At 30.4% G+C, this 26,274-nt stretch overlaps 1 protein-coding gene across 1 annotated transcript in view; it reads left to right on the top strand.

Moving 5' to 3' along the window:
* LOC123271274 (myb-like protein Q) overlaps window positions 1-17,313 on the top strand; it is a 37,364-nt gene extending 20,051 nt beyond the window's left edge. The window contains exons 2-3 of the mRNA XM_044737550.1: window positions 11,992-12,678; window positions 13,676-17,313. Coding sequence (XP_044593485.1) covers window positions 11,992-12,678; window positions 13,676-15,081 — 2,093 coding nt within the window. The 3' untranslated portion in view covers window positions 15,082-17,313. The remainder of the gene's footprint in view (window positions 1-11,991; window positions 12,679-13,675) is intronic.
* The last annotated feature ends 8,961 nt before the right edge of the window (window positions 17,314-26,274 follow it).

The raw sequence follows: 26,274 nt of genomic DNA, 5'->3' as shown, positions 1-26,274 counted from the left end.
CTATGCTTGTTCCTTCTTTATTTATAACATCAGTCGATCGTTGTCAATGAATTTACAACCTATATCACTGCAATGATGATAATAATAGAAACTCAATCCATCAATAATAAAAATAAACTTTTTTTTTACTTTATTAATTAATCTACTTTCGCAAAGAAAAAATGAATATAAAATTAAAAGAAAATAATCTGCAAAATTTACAGATATATACTGGAAAATTTATTCAAGGATAATCTTATCATTGCTGAGTAACTTTTTGAATTAAAATCAAGTTTAATTATTAATGATAAATGTAAATATTGATCCGTTGATAGTAAATTTAAAATTTTTATAATGTGTGAATAAATAATTTTTTCTACTGATCATAAATAAATAATTTGTCTAGAAGTACATTATACAAAATTAGAAAAATTAAAATTGCAAAAAAAATTCAGTCATACTTACAGAAAAGATATTTTATAATGACCTCCTAGGATTTAACCAACCAATAACGACCAGTGCTTTAGCGTCAATTCTCTTGTCTATGAGACAATAGTATTTACTCATTTTTCTTTCCTGTGTATTTTTTTTTTTTTTTTTTTTTTTTTTTTTTTTTTGTTATTTATGTATTAATATTTTTATGTTAAAAAATATCTTAATGGCACCTCATACGGTTACACTGTATCGCTGTATATATTGTTAGAATGACCCTGTTAATGGCTAGTGCTGTTGGGTCTATGTATAAGAAATAAATAAATAAATAATCACAAACTTAATATGTTAAATTTACAGATTTAAAATCACAGAATTCACCACGTAAAAATAAAGTATTGAGTTCAGTAAATTTTATTTTTCATTAAATTTTCTGTAAATTTTATGGTTTTTTCCGTGTATAAATTGAGAGAAAAAATTGTAAAATTTCACATGTTATTTTTAAATGGTTAATTCTGGGATTATAAATCTATAAATTTTATATTGACTCTGTAATTATGACAAAATTTTTTCAGTAATCATAACAAAACTTTGTATGCAATTATGACAGAACTTTTTCTGTAATTATTACTGAAAATTTCCCGTAATAAATTGAAAAACGCTAGTTGAGTCAGCATCATTGCAATTTAATTTATATATTTTTTACAGCGTACTTCTAGACAAATTATTTTTTTATAATCAGTAAAATAAATATTCATTTTCACATGATAAAAAATTTTAAATTAACCGATCAATATAAAAAGTTATTTTACAGAACTTATTTATAAATGTTACAGAATATTTTCTATGAAACTTACAGATGTATTCTGTAAAATCTATAGAAAATATTCTGCGTATTTATAGTCAGAATAAAACTGCATTCATATTTTATACAGAAATAATTTTCTGTTGAGAACCTGAAATGTAAAAGCTTTTATTTCAAATGCGTAGTATGACCAAAACTAAAATATTTTGACGCGTTAATCTCTTTTTAAATAATTAATTCTTCAACAGATAAAGTGATATGAAAATCGCTGATTCATCTGGAATTTAATGTAGAAGGTATTATATCTACATATCAATAGAGATGAGCGACAGTTACTCTCTTGTTGCTATTGAAAAGCTCGTTGCGACCAAGCTTCCAAACGACCGAGGTCGGTCAAGTAAATTTCTCTTTATCGTCTTTCCATTTTACCTTGCAAATCTCTAAGTGAACAGCACTGATCTCTGTAACGTTATAATGTAATTGGTAATTGTACTGAAAATAGCTACAAGCTGGTAATTTAGCTCACCTTTTTAAGTCAATCCGCTGAGTTTCATGACACATTCCGATGGTTAAAGTTAAAAAATTTATTTACAGAAAACAAATTTTACTTTTAATAGTCCTAAATTCTTCTGATGTATTACACATATGTTATAATTATTTGGACTAATTAGTTACAATAGTGCTTGTAATACGTTTTTGAAAAAACTGTTAATATCAAGTTAGTATCAAGAACAGTTAGGATTGTATTCTGCGGTTATTCACTCTAAAAAGTGAGGGTTATATGTGCACGAGGGTGACAAATTAAAAAAAAAAGTTAAGAATTTTTTGATGTTCCTACTGGCAATTACACATCTTTACTCCAAATTACTCAACTCGGCGACATACTGTACTCAACATAAAAAATTGAATAACTTTCAAAAAAAAGAAACTTTATTCAATTCATTCACTACTCAATGCTAACTTTACTCAACGCTAAGTTTACTCAGTTCCAACTGTATTTAATGAAATCTTTACTCAATAGTATTTTATAAGTGATAGCGCGCTTTTAAAAATCTTTATTCGATATTTTTAACTTCCCGCTAGGAAAATCGAAGATTTTCAAAAATCGGGAAGTTATTGTTTTCACCCCGTTTTACGAAAATCGAGTTTTCATCGAATCTCGACGTTTCGAGGTCCTAGGAAGCTTCCCTGACTATTCCCGCGATGGTGTGTGTGTGTGTGTGTGTGTGTGTGTGTGTGTGTGTGTGTGTGTGCGTGTGCGTGTTTGTGTGGATGTATGTAAACCTCTCATAACTTTTGAACGGCTTGACCGATTTGATCGCGGTTGGTGCCATTCGAAAGAACTTGACTGAACTTAGATTTTGAATATACTTTGGAACAATTCGAACGGGTAGATTTTGAGAAATCGCGAAAAAAGTACAAACAAAAATTTTTTCAAATGAAGTTTTTTTGGAATAACTTTTAAACGGCTTTACCGATCAATCCCAAAAACTAATCAGCTCTTAAAATCAAAAAACCACGTCGATCGCCGCCAGTCCAGTCAAAATCGGTTGATTCATTCGTGAGTTATCGTTGACGAAAGAAAACCGAAAAAAGTGCTTTTTTCGGAATTACTCTGAAATTTTTCGTTCTATCAATTTAAACTTGAAGATTCTTCATGAACCTTAAAAACCTGCGTCGAATGCCACCAACCTCGTGAAAATCGGTTCATTCATTCAAAAGTTATTGCGATTTGAAAATTCAAAAAATAGTGTTTTATTAAACTTTCAAACTTTTGAGCTCGAAGAGCTCAAAAGCATACGAAAGCTATTTTTTTTAGCTCGGAGAGCTCAAAATAATACACAAATTGTATTTATGAGCTCGAAGAGCTCAAAAACGTCATAAGTGCAATTTCAAACGTTTAGGTATAGGATTGGCGGGAAGTTGCAGGGATGGCCTTCAGGGTCAACCGTTTTCCTAATTTTTTTATTTAATAATATTTTATTCGGCAAAAGCAAAACTGTACTCAAAATTTTTCAGCTCTGTGCAATCTGTACTCAATAAAATAATTTAATAAATTAAAAAAAAAATTTTTTACTATATATATAGATATATAAATTATACGTAATTGAGTAAAGTTGACATTGAATAAAGTTTGTAAAACAATAGAATTTTATTTTTCAAGAATAAAATTATTAAGTAAAGTTTTTTTTTAACTTATTTAAAGTAAACATATCATTAAACAAAAAAAAATTGAATGAAGATGTTTATAAGCGCGCCATCATTTATAAAATACCATTGAATAAAGATTTCATGAAATACAGTTGGAACTGAGTAAACTTAGCGTTGAATAAAGTTAGTATAGAGTAGTGAATGAATTGAGTAAAGTTGTCTTTCTTTTAAGTTTTTCGATTATTTTTACTGAGTACAGTGTGTCGCAGAATTGAGTAATTTGGAGTAAAGATGTGTAACTGCCTTCCTACTTACTTGACAACATCAAAAGTATCCTATTTTGAAAGTAAATAAATTTTAACAATATAACCTTTTTAAGATATCAAAATACAGTTTTAAAATCATCAGAATTTCAGTCATTTTCAACCCAGAAAATAATAAAGGAATTGTATATGAGAAATAAAATTAAATAAAAACATAAAATTCAATTTTTGATGATTTTAAAATTTTTTCAAATGTTACTTTTCAAAATTTTTGTATGGAGCTTATTTGTGGGAAATGTTTTTAAAAGATAATGAACTAAGATATCTTAGATAAGACTCGATAATAAATTCCTTTTTGATAAACCAATTGCTTTGTACCTAAGAAAACATTTAGAACAATAAAAATTTTCTATATAATTGAAAAAATAAGAAAAATTTTATCTCCAGCCTATTTATTTGATACAATAAGTTTCTTAAATTAAATTTAGTATCATTACAAAAGGTCTTGGCGTAAGTTTATGTCTTTACAATAGTTTATATGCTTTTCCGCAATTGTTTTCATTATTATGATGTTTTCAAAGTATTTATAAATAGATTCAAATTTTGCGATAAATTTAACTTGATTATTTATTTATTTTGTTTTGTACATGCACTGATAAAAAAATTAACTTTACTCAAAAGCCAAAATCTTGAACCAAGAATACTATTTTGAAGAAAATGATTCTCTTGAGTCAAGAAAATAAATTCTTGAGTCAAGAAATTATTCTTGACATAAGTAAATTTTTTTTGTCTCAAGAATTTATTCTCTTGACTCAAGAAAATCATTTTCTTCAAAATGGCATTCTTAATTCAAGATTTTGGCTCTTGAGTCAAGTTAATTTTTTTATCAGTGTGTGAATATGGTTATAGATCAAAAATTGATTTATATAATTAAGAGACTAAGAAAAATTTTTTAAGAGGTATATCACTGAGAAAACAGTTCATTTAAATGAAATGAGGCTCGTTAACTATAAATAAATCTCTTATTTAAATATCACAAGAAATATTTATTTGATACAAATAAATTGATTTATTTGAGACCAAGTTACAGTATATTTGAATGAAATCCAGATTTGTTTATAGTTAACAAATATTTCTTTGGTGCTAACAATGATATATTTCAACCAAATCAGATTTTTTAACTATAAATAAATGGTATGTTTGAATATACTCAAAGCAATGATTTTTAGTTTTAGGTTAGGAAAGTAGTAAAAGTAGACATATCGAACGTTTTTGGGGTTAAATGGGCAATTCTTTTGGAATTATTAATTATACTGAAATTAACAATAATACTATAAAGTTAGTCGACGTTTTGAATTTTTTTTTTTTTATTTATTAAATTAAATCTAGAAAATATTTTTTTTTAATTGCACTTATAATTTTTCAAGTTTTTTACGAATGGAGTTTTTTAAAAAAATTTCTTTTGTAACAATTTTTTCAATAAAAAAAATTCTAAAAATTTTTAGATGACGGCTAACTTAATTTTCATAAATTAACAGACATCTGTCAATTTTTAGGACTTTTATAATAATAAAATTATCACGAAAAAATTTTAATTAAAAAGTTCCACGTCTAAAAATTAAAAAAAAATTACAAGTGCATTAAAATATGTTTTTTATCGTTGATCTGTAATAAAAATTATAAAAATTGACAGCTGTCGGCTAACTTCAGCATCATAATTATTAATGTCTATTAAAGTTAACTATTTCAATACATATTTGTCTAAGCATATATATATATATATATATATATATATATATATATATATATATATATATATATATATATATATATATATATATATATTTTATTTATTTCTACAAAAATTAAACAAAATACATTTGTAAACTGAGTTAATTTTCATTATTTGTTTTTTACAAATCACGTCGAGAAATAACAGTGGCGACCGTAGCGACATCAAGCGTAATTTACTTAAAGTGAGATTTGTTAATAGTTAACAAATCTTTATTTAAATGAAATAAATGAGTCGATTCAGTTAAATAAACCAAAACGAGGTAGTATTTGATTCAAAGTAATATATATTTGAATAAAAGAAATTTGTTAACATTAAATATATATTTTTAATTTATTTCAAATAAATCTGCGCATTTGAGCCAAACAAACTGTTTTCTCAGTGTATCTTTATCGTAAATTAGGTTTGATATTTTTTCAGCGATAGTCATTTATAATTTAGGGTAGTTATCGTGGTCAAGGCATATCGTCAGAAAATTCTAAATTTTTGTATACTTATTAAGGACATGATAATACAATTACCCTAAAAATTTGAAGTTAATTGACCACCTACAACCCGAGATGAATTCAATTAAAAATTGGATATTTAACTTTGATTGCATACGCTTTCTGCAGTTCTGTACCCGTTTCTTAGTTATAAAAAAAAACTGTCAAAAATTTTCAAAAAACTGACATCTTGTAATGTCTTTTTTGTGAGTTTAAAAAAAAATAAAAACTAATTTTTGACCGTCTAATTATTTATAAATAACGGATTAAAGTTCAACAATTTATGAAAAAATATATATCTACGGAGTCGGACAGAAAAAATTGTAAGGGTTGCGTCTCCACGGGTTAAGTCTTGCGTAAAAATTATGGATTACTTAGCTACAAGCTCATATACATTTGCGGCGCGTATAATCTCTAATTTTTTGACAATATTGTACCATAACTACCTTAATTTACTCATGTTATCAATTATTTCGTATTCTATGATCATTTATCGATGAAAGGATCCTTTTCAGAGGTAATCTTTAAGGATGTATTATAAAAATTATATTTTCTTTCTGATCTCAAATACTCGAGGCTATGTAAAACCGGTAGTTGAAAAGTTAGTACGATAAAAATTTTAAAATTCTCTCTTTTATTTAATAACATAACCCCAGTGAATCTCATTATACGTTTACGTTTGTATAATGACAAAAACACATGTGATTTAAAGAGAAAAAGATTGAAAGAATATATTGTTAACAAGTTTAACGCACGAGAAAAAGGTGAAAAAACGGGTGCTGGTCGTCGCATTCTCGCACGTGTACATACTTTTCTCTTTTGCCTCGGGTGGTCGCGTGCCGTCAAGGATTCGCGATCGATAGCACAAGACAAAAAGCAAAGTTGACGTTCAAGTGAGGCCGACAAAGAGAGAAAAAGTTATGGGAATAGAAAGATAAAGAAGGAACAAAGATGTAATAAATAAAGCGAAATATTCGTCTTTTATACATCATTATCGTGGTTGTGGTCGTAGATTATGTGTCTACGTTGGAAATACGTCGATGTCACGTCTCAAGGGATAACGATCGGTAGCATGAGGCGTATAAAAAGTTGGAACTCGATCGGTAGAATGAACGATTCATGTCAGTGAGCGTTGAATTGACTGATGGCTCGTCTTTTGTACCTACAAGTCGTGTGTCTTCATCCGTAAAACATCTCATGAAAATGTACACAATAATTCCAGTAAACAACTTTATTTATATTTTATCACTCAATTTATTTATACTTCGGCGCATAACAACATAATATATAATTAGCATCTTTATTATTACACTGAGAGAAATAATTTCTGTTCGAAAAAATGGGCATTGTTGTGACAAGAAATTAATTTGTTGAAAGTTAAAAAATATTTTATTTTTCAGTAAAGAAATTAAAATTTTTTTCCCTCAATAAACGATTCTGCAAAATTTACAGAAAAAATATGCAATTTTTACGGACGAGCAAATATTCTGTAAAATTTCCAAATAAATTGGGTAAAATCTACAAGAGTATTATGTTATCGTTGCAGAGTATCTTCTTGAATATTTGACGTATATAACATTAACTTTTTGTCAATTTTTAGTTATTTTATGAAAGTTCAGAGGTCTATTGGACCATTTTCAGGCAATGTGTAGCACAACCGACTTATGAATGTCATTCTATCATGAATTCTTAACAGATCCTAATGAAATTTGGTACACAGATTCCTTGGACAATTAGCTTGCATGAGTCCTAGGATAGATGAAATCAGTAAATTAGTTTCGAAGTAGTAGCACTTCAAAATTATCAAAATAGTGAAAATCACGTTTTTTTGTGGCTTCTTTGATGAATAACTTTGGATTGAAATAAGATATCTAATTTTCGACAAATTCACGTGAAAGCTCATGAAATTGCCTTTGATGCACATAACATATATCAAATGAAATCTACCTTAACGGAGAGAAAAGAATTGATCTTATTCCTATGTAGCATGGTAACCATTAACATGTTACATAGTAACGGAAATTTTTGTGAGAATCCTGTGTAAATTTGCTGATAAAAATCTCAGAAATTGTGATAAAAATATGAACAACCACTCATTCGTTGCAAAATTAAATTCTGAACACAATGATGTTGTTTTTTTATTTTTTTGATCAAAATTTTAATTTGTTATTAAAAAACAAAACAAAAAAAAAAAAACAAAATAAAAAATCTAAGTTTTTCGTAAATAACTCAATAACTATAGGTGATATCGAAAATCGAAAAAAAGATCCTTAAAGAGGAGGAAATTTCTGAAAAAAAGCCTCCACTCTCGGAACTCTATAGCTTGAAAAACACTTAGTCAAGGTAGATTTTTTTAGACTGCGCGCGTATATGACAAAAAAGATGGGCGCCAATAATTAAAAAAAAATATAAAATACTCTATAAGAAATTACTTAATTGTTTGTTTTTCTTTTAAACATCAATTACACAATTTATTTTTTGCTTAAAAATTGAGTCAGTGTTATGAGGCATGCGCTTTTGGATTTTCCAAACTTTTTTCGAATCTAAAAAACTTTTTTCAACAAGAAAGTTAGTGTGAGAAAAATTTTGATTTCTTTAGCTAAAAAATGAAATTGTTGAAAATTTTAAATTAATTTCTTGTCACAATGCCGATTTTTTTCTCTGAGTGTATGATTATAACACAATTTGGAAATTTATGTAAAAAAAAAAAAAAAAAAAAAAAAAGGACAATAAATCAATTTCGACGAAAAGCAAATGTCAAACGTACATTTCGATGATTCAGCATCAGCTATATGAGTACTACCATCAAATCGTTTTGGTATTTGAGGATATTTGGCTCAGGTGGTTGCGTGGTGGCTCAAAATAGTTCGGTTCGCCCGCGCAAACCCGAGTCGAGTAAGTCCACGAATAGTGCGCGCCCACTGTTGCCTCGACGCTTCGGATAATTTTAGAATTTTGTTTTGCCACCACCGTAAGTTGTAAGCGAGAAAGCTAAACTGTTACGAGGTATAAAATGTTGCTTTTAATACAACGAAAAAGATATACGAAGTTTATTTTTATAATATCAAAAGTTGGGGATTTTTATACAAAAAAAAGGATATATATAATATCTAATTTCTGCTTTATTAATTTTCCGTTTCCAATTTCTAGAAAAAATTTATGTGCCTTCATTATTTATTGCTTTCGTTTTTTTTGTCAACTTGTAACTTATGATTCGATATAATAATGATGCAATAAAATCTTTGAGATCACGGTGAACTCTTCACTGATAAAAAAATTATCTTGATCCAAGAAAATTATTTTGAAAACAAGCATTTGTCGTAAGCTCAACAAATGCTTAATACCACTCGGGTTCATTTTACTATATCCTAAAATGTATTAGAAGCTTTTATTGATGATATAGAGAGTAGCAGGAATTAAGGAATTTTCGGTTTTCACTGTTCTAAGAACTCCTTAGATGAAGTATAAGCGTACTTTGTTTGAAAACATTAAATTACTTTGTTAGAATAAAATTCTTCTGGAGAATTCTCCACTCTTCATCCAAAAGTTTTCATTCATTAATTTCTTGAATGAAGATAACGGAATAATAAAAATTAGGAAAACGATTGACCCTAAAGGCCATCCCTGCAGCTTTCCACTAATTCCATGTCTAAACGCTTAAAATTGCACTTATGACGTTTTTGAGCTCTTCGAGCTCAAAAGTCTGATAGAAGTTTAATGAAACTCTATTCTTTAAATTTTTAAACTGCTATTATTTTTGGATGAATAAACCGATTTTTACGCGATTGACAGAATTCGACGTAGCTTTTCGAATCCTATGACTTACTTTCAAACACAAATTAATCAGACCAAAAATTTCAGAGTAATTCGAAAAAATCACTTTTTTTCGATTTTTTCCGTCAACGATAACTCATGAACGAATCAACCAATTTTGACCAACCCGGCGGCGAACAACGTGGTTTTTTGATATTAAGAGCTGATTAGTTTTTGGAATCAATCGGTAAAGCCGTTTAAAAGTAATTCTAAAAAATACCACATTAAAAAAATTTTTTTCTGTAGTTTTTTGAGATTTGTCAAAATCTATCAGTCCAAATTGTCTTAAAAATCTAAGTTTGGTCAATCCCTTTCGAACGGCGCCAACCGCGATCAAATCGGTCAAGCCGTTCAAAAGTTATGAGAGGTTCACATGCATCCATACACACACACGCACCATCTTAAAAATCATCAGGGAAGCTTCCCAGGACCTTAAAACGTTGAGATCTGATGAAAACTCAATATTCGAAAAACGGGGTAAACTCAATAACTTCCTGATTTTCGAAAATTTTCAATTTTCTTAGTGGGAAGTTAAAAATATAAAACAGCTATAATAGAACGATAATACGCAGGCGCTCCTAGTAGGATAAATGTATAAATACACAGTTTATTTGATTAATTGCAATTAAACGATACTGTTACATAGCCATTGGTGATAGGAGACCCTCTAATTTCTTCAGAGAGTTGAAAAAAACAAAATTTTGACTCAATTAATGAATTTTTTTGAAAGTTACAGTATTTACGGGTTTCATACTTGCCGGAACGGAAAATTTTTTTAACTATTTTAATGTTTTTTCCGTTTCTGTCGCACTAAATCAATTATAGAACTAATTTCCATTAAATTATGTTCACAATAGTATGCAAAATATCTTGATTTTGTAAACTAACAAGGGTATAATAATAAAAATAGTTGCCAAAATAAGGCGAAAAAAAATTTTAATGCACATGAATAGTGCATTATCTTGAAAAAAAAAAAAAAAAAAAAAAAGAACAGTGTGAATTATTAGACTCGTTGACTTATCAATGCTGTAAAACATTTAAATACTTAAACTACACATGGTCTTTACCCATGACTTCCGTGTCAGCGCACGAGACACACTCAAGTTCTCAGTTGGTGTGGGAGATTGGGCGCACGCCACAGTTTACGTCATAGATTGCAACGTCACTGGAGAACTCTGCGGGTTAAGAGAGGTAATTGTGCCGGGTAAACTAAGCAGCTGAGCAGAGGGAGATCCACTGGAAGAGTAGTGGTAAGAGCGACGGTCTAGTGGCGGTGATTGAGGAGAAAAAAGGAGCAAGTGGGGAAAGCGCTTAAGGGGTAACACACGCGCGCGTATACTGTCAGGAAAGCGAAGAGCGGGGATTGGCTGTCGGTCGGCCGCCGCTTCCAAATATGGGACAGTCTCCGCGGTCCATTCATAAAACTACGGGGCGCGCCGCGACTCGGCTCAGTTGGTGCGCGACCCCCACGCATCACGCGTCCTTTACATCCCTCTACTGTTAGTACAGGAGAGACAGCGAGATATAAGCACGACGCGGGTCACAAGCCAGTGTTACGGGAAAGGAAGAAAACCCACGCACCCTTGCCTTTTTTTTATCATTTATTCTTATTCACTTCGGCTGCTACAGTGTGTGTGCATGTGTGCTCGATTTTGTTATTGTTGATCCGCAAGCTTCAATTCTGAGGAGGCGTACGCACTTAAGTGAAAGAAAATAATACTTAAATACATACATCTACTTTTGTATCCCGACATATGAGTGAAAACAGTGTTAAAGTTTTCTCTTCTCTCTCTCACTCATTGCTACGTTAGAGTGAGGAGAGAAGGGGAGGAGGAGGAGGAAAACTAAACTCTGAGTTTCAAATCACTAGGAGAATAATAATATTTTTACTATTTTGAGTCTGACTAAACTCGTTTAGTGTCATCGAATTCGCTTCGATAAATTAATATTTTTTAAGTTTCACTGGTGATTAAGTGCTACTAAAAGGTGCAGAGGTGTAGATTATCATTTTTGTTTAAAACATTTATACTTAACTTTATTTTACAACTGAAAAGTGGAGCTTTTAAGTTATACTACTGTTGAGTGTGTCTTGTGCAACTATTTTGAAAGAAGCCTGAGTTTGAATGATAAAAATAAAAGCGATAATTAAGTAAAGTGTGAGAGACTGAGAAAGAGAGAGAGAGACAAGATTAATAAAAAAAACTAACGTTTTATGTAAATTAGTTTGAATAATAATTGTAAAAATAATAGCGTTAAACGATACACCCATAGGCGAGGAGACGCAGTGCGGACCGGAGGAAGCTATCGCAGCGTCTACCACAATAGTTAACCCAATCCAACTCCAGAGGATGACAATGGACGGAATTGAGGTGGTTGGCACGCAGCATCACGCTGCAGCCAGTCCATTCCTTCTTTCGTCACCGCCACCGGGACACCATCATCACCATGTCCATCACACCCACGCTTCATACAATATTCAAGCTGTTCAATTGAGTTTTGACACCTGTCTGGCTTACAATACTGCGACTTCAACTTCAGGGATCCACATAGGTCGTGGAACGTCATCGCCGATTGCCGCGACCTCCATCAACAGTGGCAAAGCAGTGTCACTTCTCACACTCTCCAGCTGTCCTCCATTACATTCTGCCAGTTCGGACTCTTCGGATGCTCATCACCGACACCGGCATCATCACCACCACAATCATCATCACAATGATACACACCAGCATCATTCCATCTCTGACAATCCCATCTCACCGGGTGATTCTGGGAAAAAACAAATCCAACATCAAAGGAATGGTGACGACGATGATGTGTGCATCGGGAACTGCCAAGATGACATCCATGATACCACAGAAAAAGATAAACCTGGTGATTTAAACACTCCTGTGACCACCAGCAGTGATTTGCCATCTTTTTTTGGGCCCTCAGCGCTCGTAGAACCACCGCCAATATCAGGTACAGCATCCACGTTACCCACGTGATAAAATAGTACCATTTAAAAGACTATATTTTATTATCGATCCTATTTGACTTTGAACTCGAAAGCACCGGAGAAATTGTTCAAAGGCAAAGTCAAGGTCGTCAGAGCCACGCGACGTCCGTGACGTAGAACGGTCACCCGCAAAAACGACCAATATCGATGCTCAACCAGCGACCGTGGATCAATACTTAACGACCCCTACATTCAGGCAGACTCTTCTCCTCACCACCCTCAACTCCTTCTCGGCTTTAATATTATATTCTCTTCTCTGCGCTCAATCCCGTATCCCTCCGGTAGCTGTTTTTCCCGAATGCTTCCCCTCTTCTCTGAATTCATTCATAGTTCCATACGACCCCGATACCACAATACTGTTTTCATTCTCCGCTTGTGCTATCAACCTTCCTTCTTACCCTCTGTCTGGCTTTCATCCCTCTTAGATATTATTATTAGATTCACCCACAGCTGACTTTACTCCTTTCTACGGTAACTTGTAAACAAATATTATATGCAATATTATTTTTTTAATTCACATCAAAGGTAGATTTGTGTTAGATACTGCTCTAGAGTTAACCCGACATAGAAATACTTTTTTGGCTCTTAAAATTTTATTTAAAAAAAAAAAATAAAAGTTGAAACATCTGTTTCAGTGTGACTATCTCGTCCAACTTGATCTATAATAATTTTAAACGTATCTACTGAAAATGTCAGCAGGATACAGACGAATGAGTTGTAGATAATAGAGCGTTAGCCGTATAAGATAAAATTGATATCGTATCATTCGCTTCTTCCTTTACTACACAATGGCGTTTGTGTGTTAAACAATGCATTGCCCGGGAGTCAGCGTCCCCAGCAAAATCGACCAGCATATAGCTGAATGAGTCTGCGCGAGACACTATTAATTATCAAATAAATTTATAATTAACTCATTTAATTAATGGTATAATATTAACCCTCTATTTCTTCAAATTGCAGGTAGCCTAGCAGGTGATGATCTGTCCCTCGAAGCAGCAACTGTGGAGGATGATGAAACGGTGGTTTCTACGGGAAGAGATCACCAGCAGCATCATCACCATCACCATCAAGATAACACAGATTCCACTGGCGGATCACATCCAGCGTCTAGTCCCCAGCGTCATCATCAGTCCCAGGAGGATATTGAGCGCTGTAATATCCTTCAAGGAGGTGTCATTCTCTACTCAGCTCCGCACTCGACGACATCTGTTTCTTCTACGCCTGTCACTAGTGTCAACATTTGTAATGTACCCACGCTTACTTATCGCGGTATCTTTACAACTACCTGCACTCAATCGACTACTCTCAATACTCTTCAAACACCTCAGCAACAACAACAGCAGCAGCAACAGCAACAACAACAACAACAACAACAACAACAACAACAACAACAACAACAACAACAACAACAACAACAACAACAACAACAACAACAACAACAACAACAACAACAACAACAACAACAACAACAACAGCAACAACAACAACAACAACAACAAACATCTCAAGAAATATGGAATTCAATTCCATCACCCTCTCTTACCTTAACCAGTCAACCATTCCTCCATCCATCACTTCACTCAGCCCCCTACGGTGGAGAGACTGTAGAACTTCTTCAAGTTGATTCAAAGCCCCCAACTCATTCTGGATATCACGATTCACCATCTTCGACATCGACAACTTGGCTCACTAGTCACGAGGACAGCTATGATCCAGGACTACTGTCTCATCACCAGCCTCAGCCTCATCATCATCACCACCATCATCACCAAGAAACGACGCTCAAACAAGAACCAGTTGGTAACTCTGGATACAATCCAGCAGTGCAGCAACACCAACAGTCTCAACCTCAACAACAGCTATCGACATCAGGGTCCGGGGCTGTTCAACTTGCTGAGTACAATCCTAGCACATCAAAAGGCCATGAAATTCTGTCCCAAGTTTATCAACAGAGTTCTCTCCCTCTGAGGCTAGTACCAGTTAAACCGAGAAAGTATCCTAACAGACCGAGCAAAACTCCAGTCCATGAAAGGCCTTATGCTTGCCCAGTCGACGGATGTGATCGACGATTCTCACGTAGCGATGAACTTACAAGACATATACGTATTCATACGGGTCAGAAGCCATTCCAGTGTCGCATATGCATGCGCTCTTTTTCACGGAGCGATCACCTAACTACCCATGTTAGAACTCACACTGGTGAAAAACCATTCTGCTGTGATCAATGTGGAAGAAAGTTTGCCAGAAGTGACGAGAAAAAAAGACACGCCAAGGTTCATTTGAAGCAAAGGCTCAAACGTGAGGCAAGTCATATTAACTCAAGAAATCATTCTCAAGCTCACGTATCTTCTCCTTGCAATCAATAAATTAATATTATTTTTTAAAAGTAATATTGATTATATTATATTTCTTCCGAGATTTTCAATATGGTGTTTTCATATAAATATAAACTACACGGAAAGAACAAGATTACACTGGATGATATTCCAGATTATACTCAGTGACATCTGTAGTGAAAAAAAATTTCAGTCGTGTAACAATAAGATCTAACCTGTTCATAGTCATATGATAATGCTAAGTGCGCAGGCGCTAGAAAAAAAATGGCGCAGATATCACTGGGTCTAATCCAAATTCTACAGGATACAATCTCGGATTATATCCAGTGGAATCTTACGTAGTATAATCTGAGATTTCACTGGGCAAAATGGGAGATTACAATTAGTATAATCCAGATATCACTCAGTATAATCTGGATTATGCTAGCTACGATCTGAAATTTTTTTTCACTACAGATTTTACTGAGTATAATCTGGAATGTTATCCAGTGTAATCTTGTTTTTTCCATGTAATGTATGTTTGTTCGTTATTATTAAATTTTAAAAACTAATATATTGAAAAAATTTCAAGATAATTAGTAATTTTATGAGAAAATGTTATAGTATTAATTTATTTGATCTCTGTTGACACTTGAATATCCTCTCACGGATACCTGAGTCTTTCAATTGTGCGGTCGTATAATCGTTAATCGTTACCTTAGTTTTAATCGACTAAGTTTTAGATTTTTTATTACTCAAACCATAGTTTAAAATGTTAATCTATATTAACTAATTTTATCATACATTATACAGAATTATATTTATAAGTAATATTTAACAGTTACATAAAATTATTTTTTCTTAACAAATTAATTACAAACGTAACAAATTTTTGTATAAAATTAAACATACAAGTTGTTATCTGATTTAAAATCATCACTTGTTAAAACTAAGGTACCGCTACTTATATTTATTTTATTTTCATTCTAAATTTTATTTTTCAATATATATTTAGTTTTATATTTGTTGAATTTTTCTCCGTGATCCGGACACGCTAAACGCCGATTTTCAAAAAATTTTCTATTAAAAAAAAATTTGAATTTTTTTAAAACTTGATGGACAATCTTGAAAATTTTTTTTTTCATTTCTTGCCGTATAAATAAGAAGAAAAAAATTAGAGTTAATCCATTGAAAAAAGTGTAATTACATTATTAATGGTTATTTATGGTTAAAACATAAAGTAATATTGTAAATATGTATATATATGCCGTATTATATGTATACATATAAAATATATTTAACTGGATGCAGGTACAGAAAAAATGCCGATATATATTATATATAGAAAAAGAGAGAGAGAGAGTGATAAATAAATGGATAATTTAATTGTTTTAAATGTCTGTTTACTCCAAAAAAATTGTTATAAAATAATAAATTTTTTTTGTCTAAACTACTATGAAATATGAAATATCCATCCATATGTGTATACATATGATTAAAAACGAGTAATTAATTTTATGTATATAATGCTATATTTATTAACAAAAAGCGTGTATATTTTCTTTAAAAAGTTATGGGTATTTTACACCCATTGCACGCACATATTTTTAAATACTCGTTGTATTGCTGAATAGGCAGGCGTACATATTTTAAATTATATATATGTATATATGTTGTTGATATAGAAATAGTATTTTTATTGAAATATTTCTCTACGTCGAAGAATATGTAATTTAAAATTAACAAGAAAAATATATTGAGAATTTGTTTACTATCTATAGGTGCAATTTACACGAAGAAACTAAAACAGAAATAGTTTAAGTATTACAGTCATTTGTGTAGTAAAAATTAGTAACTATTAAAGAGTTATATCAACAAAATAATCCCGTGCAATCAAATGATATTTAATGTTAACTTGACGAAGTATGAATAACAATTACTGATTTAATTTCTTCGTGTTTGAGGAAAGAAATGAAACTGCAGAAGATTTAAATGTATATGCTAATTAAATTGTTCGATATTTACCATGTATTGTTCTTTATTGCTTTAATATTGTCTTTCTATCTTTTATCTCACTTTCACCGATACCAGAGATTACTTTTTTACAAAATGGTTGCTTATAAGTAATTTATAAAAAAATTTTAAAAAGTTATATGTAGTGTCATTGTATACACGTGACTTTTTTTCAAGTGCTACGCACGTTAAATTCGAACTTGCTTATTATTGTTTAAAACGTTTCTTGTTCAACGCGAAATCTGAACATTGCATTACGACAATTATTAACAAAAAAAAAAAAAATACACGTTAACATTGATTCACATAAAAATTGTTTTACTTTACCTACCTAAACCTTTCCATATTATTACCAATAATTAGCACATTTAAGTTAAATGTTATAAAATTATTTATAAGGTAAGTGCAAATCAAATTTTTTATATATGATTTTTTTATTTACAAAATTATCGAAAAATAATTAAACTAACATAAAATATTATATTTTATTTTAGAAGAACATTTATGGAATATAGAAAATTTTTTTTAAGCTTAGAGTTCTAAAGTTTAGATATTTTAAGGACAAACCTACGAAAAAAATCTATTAAAACCGGGAAAATTAAGAAATGTAGGGATCAGATTTTGTTTGTCCTATTAAATGTACATTGAAGTAAATATCCTAAATTTTTATTAAAAAATATCAAATTATTACCTCGAAAACAGATCATCCGAAAAAAAAAATTTTAGTTACTTTACCCGTGTAAAAAAAACGTCCTAAAATTGTCTTAAAAGAGTCATAGGCTTAGGATCCTAAACGTGACACAATTTAGGACATTTTAATGACAAATTTATGACACTAAATCGAAATCAAATTTAAATTAAAAAAGAAATATTGTTGTTATTGCTCAGAGAAAAAAAATATTGTAAAAAGTACTTTTGTGACATTTTTAGGACACTTTTATGACAATTTTAGGATAATTTTGTGAAAATTTATTTATTTATTATTTTATTTTTTTTCATTTATTAATTTATTTTTAGTACGCTTTGATCCTGAATTGTCTTTAAAGTGTCCTAAAATTTTTATAAAAGTATCATAAAATTGTCATAAAAAAACTCCAAAAAAAATAGCAACTTAGTGAAATTTTTTTACATTTTTCCCCTTTTTTTTAGTATTCAAATATCAGCCTTAAAAAATTTTCAAAATCGCCTACGTACAACAGCTGTTGTAAAGACAAAAAATTTTTTTTAATCGGATTATATTTATTTGAGTTATTAATCGAACAGTTTGATAAAAGTCATTTTAAGTTTTACGTCTACTTTACATTAAGTTACTCTAAAATCATGTATTTTATGAAACATTGATACTTAATTCAAACTACCGAGTCCTGGCCACATGAGGGTTCATTTTTTTTACCTCCAGTGGTGTCCATGTCTGTTTTATCATTTTTATTGACTGTTTCAATCCGTTTTTTAGCGAACTCAACATTCTTATCGGAGCGCTGAGCAAAAACGGTCGGTTTACCTGCTCTCACTAAATTGACAATAACTCCAAAAATTTTCGAAATTTTAATCTAAAATTTTATACACATATTTTTGAATGTCTAAACTTTAAATTAAAACAAAAAAATATTTTTTTTGATTTATCACAGTGGCAAAAAAAACTTAATAATTAGTGAGTGCAATGCAATAAATCATATTTTACATTAAATATTATTATTATCGTTTAACATACTACTAATTTTCAATGTATAAATAACATGTTAGTTGAAGATTCATATCACCATTAAAGAGCGTAATGTAATTTTAAAAAACTTCTCGCTTTCCCAATAATTTCTCACTTGAATTATGACATTATACTAAAATTTTATTACAGTCTCAGGGTCTCATTAGTGATAAAAGAATGATTGTTGCTTACGCAACTCAAAAAACTTGCATTGATGCTTTTGCATTCCATACACTGATAAAAAAATTGACTTGACTCAAGAGCCAAACTCTTGAACCAAGAATTCCATTTTGAAGAAAATGATTTTCTTGAGTCAAGAGAATAAATTCTTGAGCTAAGAAATTATTCTTGGTCTAAGAAAATTTTCTTGAGTCAAGAATTTATTCTCTTGACTCAAGAAAATCATTTTCTTCAAAATGGATTTCTTGGTTCAAGAGTTTGGCTCTTGAGTCAAGTTAATTTTTTTATCAGTGTACTGTCATTACGGAAACAAATTATCTAGACAGAAAAAAAGGTTCACGAGCCAAGAAAATATTTTTCTTCTTAATTATTTTCTTGAGCGAAAAAAAAAAGTTTTTTGACGAAAGAAATTTCACTTATTCCAACAAAATTAATTCTCTTGCTTTAAAAAATACATATCTTAATACAAGAAAATTTATTTGAGTCAAGAAAATCTTGCTTTGAGAAAATTCAGCCTCTTGCTCCAAAAAATTTAGTTCTCGATAGAGGTAAATTTTCTTGTCCTAAAAAAATTTCTCTCTTGCTCCAAAAAATTAAATATCTCGATAGAAGTGACTTTTCATTAATATTTTTATTGATTAACATCATGTCAAATGGGAAGATCAAATAATATTGAATCATTTTTTTCATTCAATATGTATAATTGCACGCTAAAATAATATAAAATGGATATCAAATATTCAAGAGAAAAATTTTCTCAAGGTGAGAAAATTTTTTTCTCAGCTGAAGTATGTGATGCTGCTTCCCTAAAGTATCTAAAAATCTTGATCAAATATAAAAATTTATTGTATCAAGTATTTATGATAATTTGAATTAAGAAAAAATGACTTCCACCAAGAATAGAATTCAAAGAAAAATTTTAACTTTAGCCAACACAACTTCGGTCTTCCTTCAGGCACCCGAAAATTTTCTTGAGACAAGAATTTTGTTCTCCTGTCAAGAAATTTTTCTTACTGTGTATTGTTGAATTAATAATTTAATTGTCATATCTTTGACCAAAAATTTAATTAAAATTGATCGGATTTTACCTGAAGGACTGTTGTCACATTAAAATGCATCGGTATCCAAAAAGGAATCGAGAAGTAATGCCAAAGTATAGTAGAGTAGTCAAGTCGTCGTAACCAGCGTCTTTTCTGAGTATTTATTTTTTATTATTTTTATTTTCATCCGTGTACAAAACTCGTTTGTGAACCGAAGAAAGTGCGTCAAGCCAGAGCACTCAAATATGAATATATTTATATGTTCATAATATAAAAGTATTTATGTATATATATATATATATATATATACATAAATATATACGGGTCTACACATACCTGAGAATAATGAATTATCGTTCATACATTGTATTAAAAATAATTATTAAATTACAGAATATCTTCAATTAATAATGAAACAATAAATATTAAGGAGTTTCGGGGATGGTAATTTTTATATCAAAGCTTCGATAAAATTAAAAATTTATTTATTATTGTTAACGCATTTGAATGTATCGTCATATACACTGGTATACTTATGAGAGAGACAGTACTCGAAGTGGGCAGGAGTGAGGCTGTGAGAACATGTCTATAAATAGGCTCAGGACCGAGATGATACCTCCCCTACACCTCCGTCTTCCTCTTACCGACAGTGGATGTCTATCTCTCACACACAACTCACAATATCTCTCCCACCACCCACCACCCACCACCACCGTGTCGCTTACTTTCCCCTCTTTTAGTCGTTGCTCTCAACTCTCCCTCCATTTATTGACTTCTCACTCCTACCAAGTGATCTCGCTCAACGGTCGCCACCCACGGTCATCAACATATACTCTAATATTCTTTTCTCTCCTTATTATATTATTTCTTCACCTTTACATCCATAATTATTCTTCCCATCAAAACTTGGAAAAAATTCAATAAAAAAACTTTTTTAATTTCTCCCCACGGAAGAAATAAAAAACATCCCTGCAATTGTTAGAATTTATTGATTTATAAATAAATTGAAGATATGTGCAGTAAAAGCCAGACTTGAAAAAAAAAAAAAAAAAAAAAAAAAAAAAAAAAAAGATAGCGATTGGCGAATCTCTTTAATATAAGGTGATTGTAGACACCTTTATCCGGTTATCAAAGCCTGAACACGGAGGTATCAATTTTTTTTTATTTCTTCTTGTCACATCGATCTTATTTACTACTATACCAAAGAGTAGTTCGTGGTGAAGCTCGGACTGTAGCTTATAACCAAGGAAACGAGTCAGCCAGTCATCCAACCAAGAGGCTGCCACACCCCGATACGATTAAACCTGTTGCTGCTTCACTCATGGCAAAACATATGTGTATAAGTGTAATCTTCAACGATGTTTCATGTATAGAGAAGAAATAATAGCAGTACCAGTTCCAGAACCACATCAACCCCTTGGCTATTCTTTCCACCCACAATCCACTATTGCGGTCACCTTTGACATATCTTCAATTCTATATACATATACAATTGAGCGTGCATTATTTTTACCTATTAGCTATTACCTATTGCTGTGGATACCAGCCGATCGATTACTCCAACACTCCTTGTATTCATCTCTTCTGCTTCATCATTTCCGGATTGTTTCCGATCTAATATCATTCAAAGCTTATCATCTTTTAATAGAAATGATAATAAGTTTAATTTAATAAATATTATCTGTCATCTTTATTTAAATATTTTTTAGGCTCAAGAAAGAGAAAGTCTATCCACCCACATTCCACAACCCAAATCGTTAATCTATATTATTAACAGAATAAGAAAAATTTTTTCTCTAGGATAGTCACATGATAAAATATGTTTTTTTAGTTAAATTTAGTGTCATTGCAAAGGTCTTGACGAAAATGCTCTAGCTCTAGCCACATAAATAAGAAATTACCTTGTATCTTGTAAATTATAGACGTTTTTAGAGATATAAGCTCACCCCGACATTACTCTCATCGAGACCTTTCATTTGAGTACCCACATCAATTTTTCATATATTTTATATATTTATATATTTCACAAATACCATACATATAAAATATATGAAAATTGTCATATGGGTACTTAAATGAAAGGTCTCAATGAGTGTAACATCGGGATGAGCTTATGTCTTTAAAAATGTCAATAATTAAGAAATAACCTTGTATCTCGTGAACTATTGACATTTTTGAAGATATAAGCTCACTCCGACATTACTCTCATCGAGACCTTTCATTTGAGTACCTACATCAATTTTTTATATATTTTACATATTTATATGCTTCACAAATACCATATATATAAAATATATGAAAATTACCATATGGGTACTTAAATTAAAGTTCTCGATGAGTGTAACATCGGGATGAGCTTATGTCTTTAAAAATGTCAATAATTAAGAAATGACCTTGTATCTCGTGAACTATTGACATTTTTAAATATATAAGCTCACCCAGACATTACACTCATTGAGACCTTTCATTTGAGTACCCACATCAATTTTTGATATATTTATATATATTATATATATGTATATATGAAAAATATATCAAAAATGCAAGTGGGTACTCAAATGAAAGCTCTTGATGAGTGCAACATCGGGATGAGCTTATATCTTTATAAATGTCAATAGTTAAGAAAGTTTTGTACACTTTAACAAATGTCATTATATAATTAAGCAAAATTTATTATAGTTCGCAATTCTCGGCAGTCACATATTATTTATATATATTATAATAAATATTGTAATTATAAATGTAACTTTAATGACGTAACAATCTTAGTATATAAATACAACTTAACTAGTTAGAAAAAAAAGTATATTTAATATGAATTATCAAAAGGTCATCGGCAATGAAAAGCTTTTAACGCTACTGAAATAACCAAACTGATAAAATATGTAGACTTGCAGTTCGCAAACAAATATCAGGCAGAAACTTCTTAACTAAGGGTTGAAAATTTATCTGCGCGCATGATCCCGGATGTTTGAAGGGTGCTTAAGGGGTTAGGGGAAAATGGGAACGCAAAGGGATTGAGTTCATTGAGAAACGACACGTGTGTGACACAAGACCCTCAGGGTGGGGGGTACCATGCAAGGAACTCCTGACTGAGTTGCCCCTAGCGACTGTTGCGTCATTGCAGCCGCGCGTGACGTCACGTCGTTAGTGCCCTTGACCATCAACTCTAAACGCCCGCTACCCTATCGGCAAGTTGTAGTATGTACGCCAGTAGCCACCCCAAACCCTCGGATCGCTCTCCGCAGCTACCAAACTCTTTTATTTATTCGTTATCATCAAACACGTCATACACCTGACGTATTGCTGGTAATTGTTCGATTACTTACACTCTATATTAGATATATGTTTTATTTTCGACCGTATTTATGTTCGAAGGTTGAATTTTTTCGAAATTACCTGTCTTGTAGCTTCATATATGTGTAAATATATTTATGTACAATTTCTTCATTCATTCAAGCACCTTCATTCATAAACTGGCCAGTTAAGAATTGTACAGATTACAAGTGGGAGAATTATTGCCCACGCTTTTTACTTAATAAATATATACCTTACCACCAAGTAAGAGTCTACTCTCTATATACTAGCGCTCTTTTACGTTTGGCTGCATTACACATACATACATGTTGGATAGATTCATATATGCTAATAAAATTAATAGTTACGAGATTTCGATAGATTGTTTTTTTTTTAAATGTTTTATTTTTTTTGAATAATTTTAATGTAAGTATTAAACGCTTTTTTGTGAACAAACAACTTTGTAATTATGCTCAATTATATGAGCTTTCACTTTTGCATAAAGCAAATCTCACTTTACTAATTCATTCATATCACTTTCTGGACCATTCGCTTCATTCATAAAACACTAGTGCAATAGTGTTCTTGCGCATGCGTTTTAATTGAATATCAATCAATCGATATTTTGGAATGTAGAAATTTTATGTTGGATCTGTTAAACATTCATGCAAGTTATAATTATCATCAAAAATTACTGAAAAGAAACTCCTTTAAATAAATCATTTCAAGGTCGTGATTTCTTATCCGTTTAATTAAGAAAAATTTTTCTCTGGAATATTTATTGATAAAATAAGTTTTTTAAATAAAATTTAATATCATTGGAAAGGTTTACTTGCATTTGTGTCTTTTTAATGTTTCATATGCTTTTCAGCAATAGTTAATTTATAATAATAATAATAATAATAATAATAATAATATATTTATTTAGCTAAGTAGCTATTTTTGTTTTACAATTAGTTCTTTACAACTCATTAAAAACATATTTTAGTTTCGTCATTTGCACCTCACATACTATCTATCTACAATTTATTTACATTTTATCATTTAATTTCTTAAAGTATTCTACATTTTCTTTGATGTATATTTTCAATAACAATTTAAAAATTCTAATTCTAGTTTCTTCTCTTATTTCCGCGGGAATTTTATTATACCAAACTAAACCCCTGTATGCCATAGTTTTTTCTGCTGTAACTATTTTTGTTTTTTTTTTATTTTAATTTGAATTCAATTATTATAATAAATTTTGGACGTATTTATAAATAAATTCATAGTTCGCAATAAATTTAATTTATTTATTTATTTTTTTTTACATCTGAATGTAATTGTAAGTAAAAAATCAATTTATATAATTAAGAGACTAAGAAAAATTTTGTCACGTGTTTATCTTTATTGTAAATTCGATAGATACTTGTAATTTAAGATAGTTGTCGTGGTTAAGGCAAACCGTCAGAAAATTCTAAATTTTTAGATACAATTACCCTAGAAATTTTAAATCGATTGATCACTTATATAACCCAAGATGAATTCAATTAAAAATTTGAGATTTAACATTGATTGCATACGCGCTCTGCAGTTCTGTACCAGTTTCTTAGTCATAAAAAAAACTATCTGTCAGAAACTTTAAAAAAACTGAGTCTTTTAATGGATTTGTTGTGAGTTTAAAAAAAATTTTTTTTAATTTTTGACCGTCTAATTATTTATAAATAACGGATTAAAGTTCAACAATTTATGAAAAAGTATAATATCTACGGAGTCGGACAGAAACAATTGTATGGGTTGCGTCTTCACAGGTACAGTCTTGCGTAAAAATGATGGATTACTCAGCTACAAGCTCATATACTTTTGCGACGCGTATAATCTCTAATTTTTTGACAATATTGTACCATGACAACTATCTTAAGTTTTTGGAGGAGTTTTAAATAGTTTTTTGACTCTATAAATTTGTTATGTCAAATTTGCCCATTAAATTAGTTCCGTCAAATTTGCCCATTAAATTATTTGTAATTGATCCTATGCTAGTATTATTATTTCTAAAATTTATTTAAAAAGTACTCAAACTATGTATAGGGATTTTAAATATAATAAAATCATTAAGCCAAAGATTTCTTATTCGTAATCCGTCAACCTCGGTAGTCACATAGTGACTGCAGGTTGCTTGTACTTACCAATTAATTCATTAAAACTCTTCAGTATGTCTGCAATATTATCAATGATAAATGACAAGCGTTGCTTTTAAATTTTTCTAAAAACGTTCTAATTAACAAATCATGATTTTTAATTGTTTTGAAATAAAAATTAAAAAAAAATTTTTTGCCAATTTTTTTTTCGTTTTTATAAAGTTAAAACAAAAAAATTTTGCAATATCGATTTATTTCTTAGAATTTTTTCTGGCGCGAAATTTAAAGTGATTTTTATTTGTACATTTTTTGGAATATTGAAGAAAATTTGTTTTTTTTTAAATCAATCAATACTAAAAAAAAATTGATAATTTAAAGGTATAATTTTTCCCCACCACCTGGATTAATTTCAGAAATTTCAACTCTGTCAAAATTAAGAGCTGTATTAAAACAATATAATTTTGAATAATTTGAAAAAGTGACGGTCCAACACAAAATAAAACAACTTTTTCTAAACTAATCAATCGGCTTAAATTAACAGTTAATAAAAATAAAGTGAATTAAAGAATATAAGTGAATGTATACTAGACTTATACTATCGAAATTGGTAGCTTCGTAGGCGTTATCCTGATGCCAAGGAACATGATATATGTCCATATGCACAGTATATCGATGACTTAATTCTTAAATTTCGTAACCCACAAGGTCATTTGATATTCTTACTGCTACTGGATTGTTCATTCACTATATGCCTAATTTTAAAACCTCAAAAATTATATAGTGATTGAGTATCAAAGATATAATTTCGAGTTTCAAAAAACATTTATAAATATGGGGAAAAACAATTTTAGATAAACAACTTGCGAGTTTTAATCCAAAATTAATTTTTTTCTAA

The sequence above is a fragment of the Cotesia glomerata genome, linkage group LG9 (genome assembly GCF_020080835.1).
Source record: "Cotesia glomerata isolate CgM1 linkage group LG9, MPM_Cglom_v2.3, whole genome shotgun sequence".
Lineage (NCBI taxonomy): Eukaryota > Metazoa > Arthropoda > Insecta > Hymenoptera > Braconidae > Cotesia > Cotesia glomerata.
Note: the sequence above shows the minus strand (reverse complement) of the source record. Positions and strands in the feature narration are given on the sequence as shown.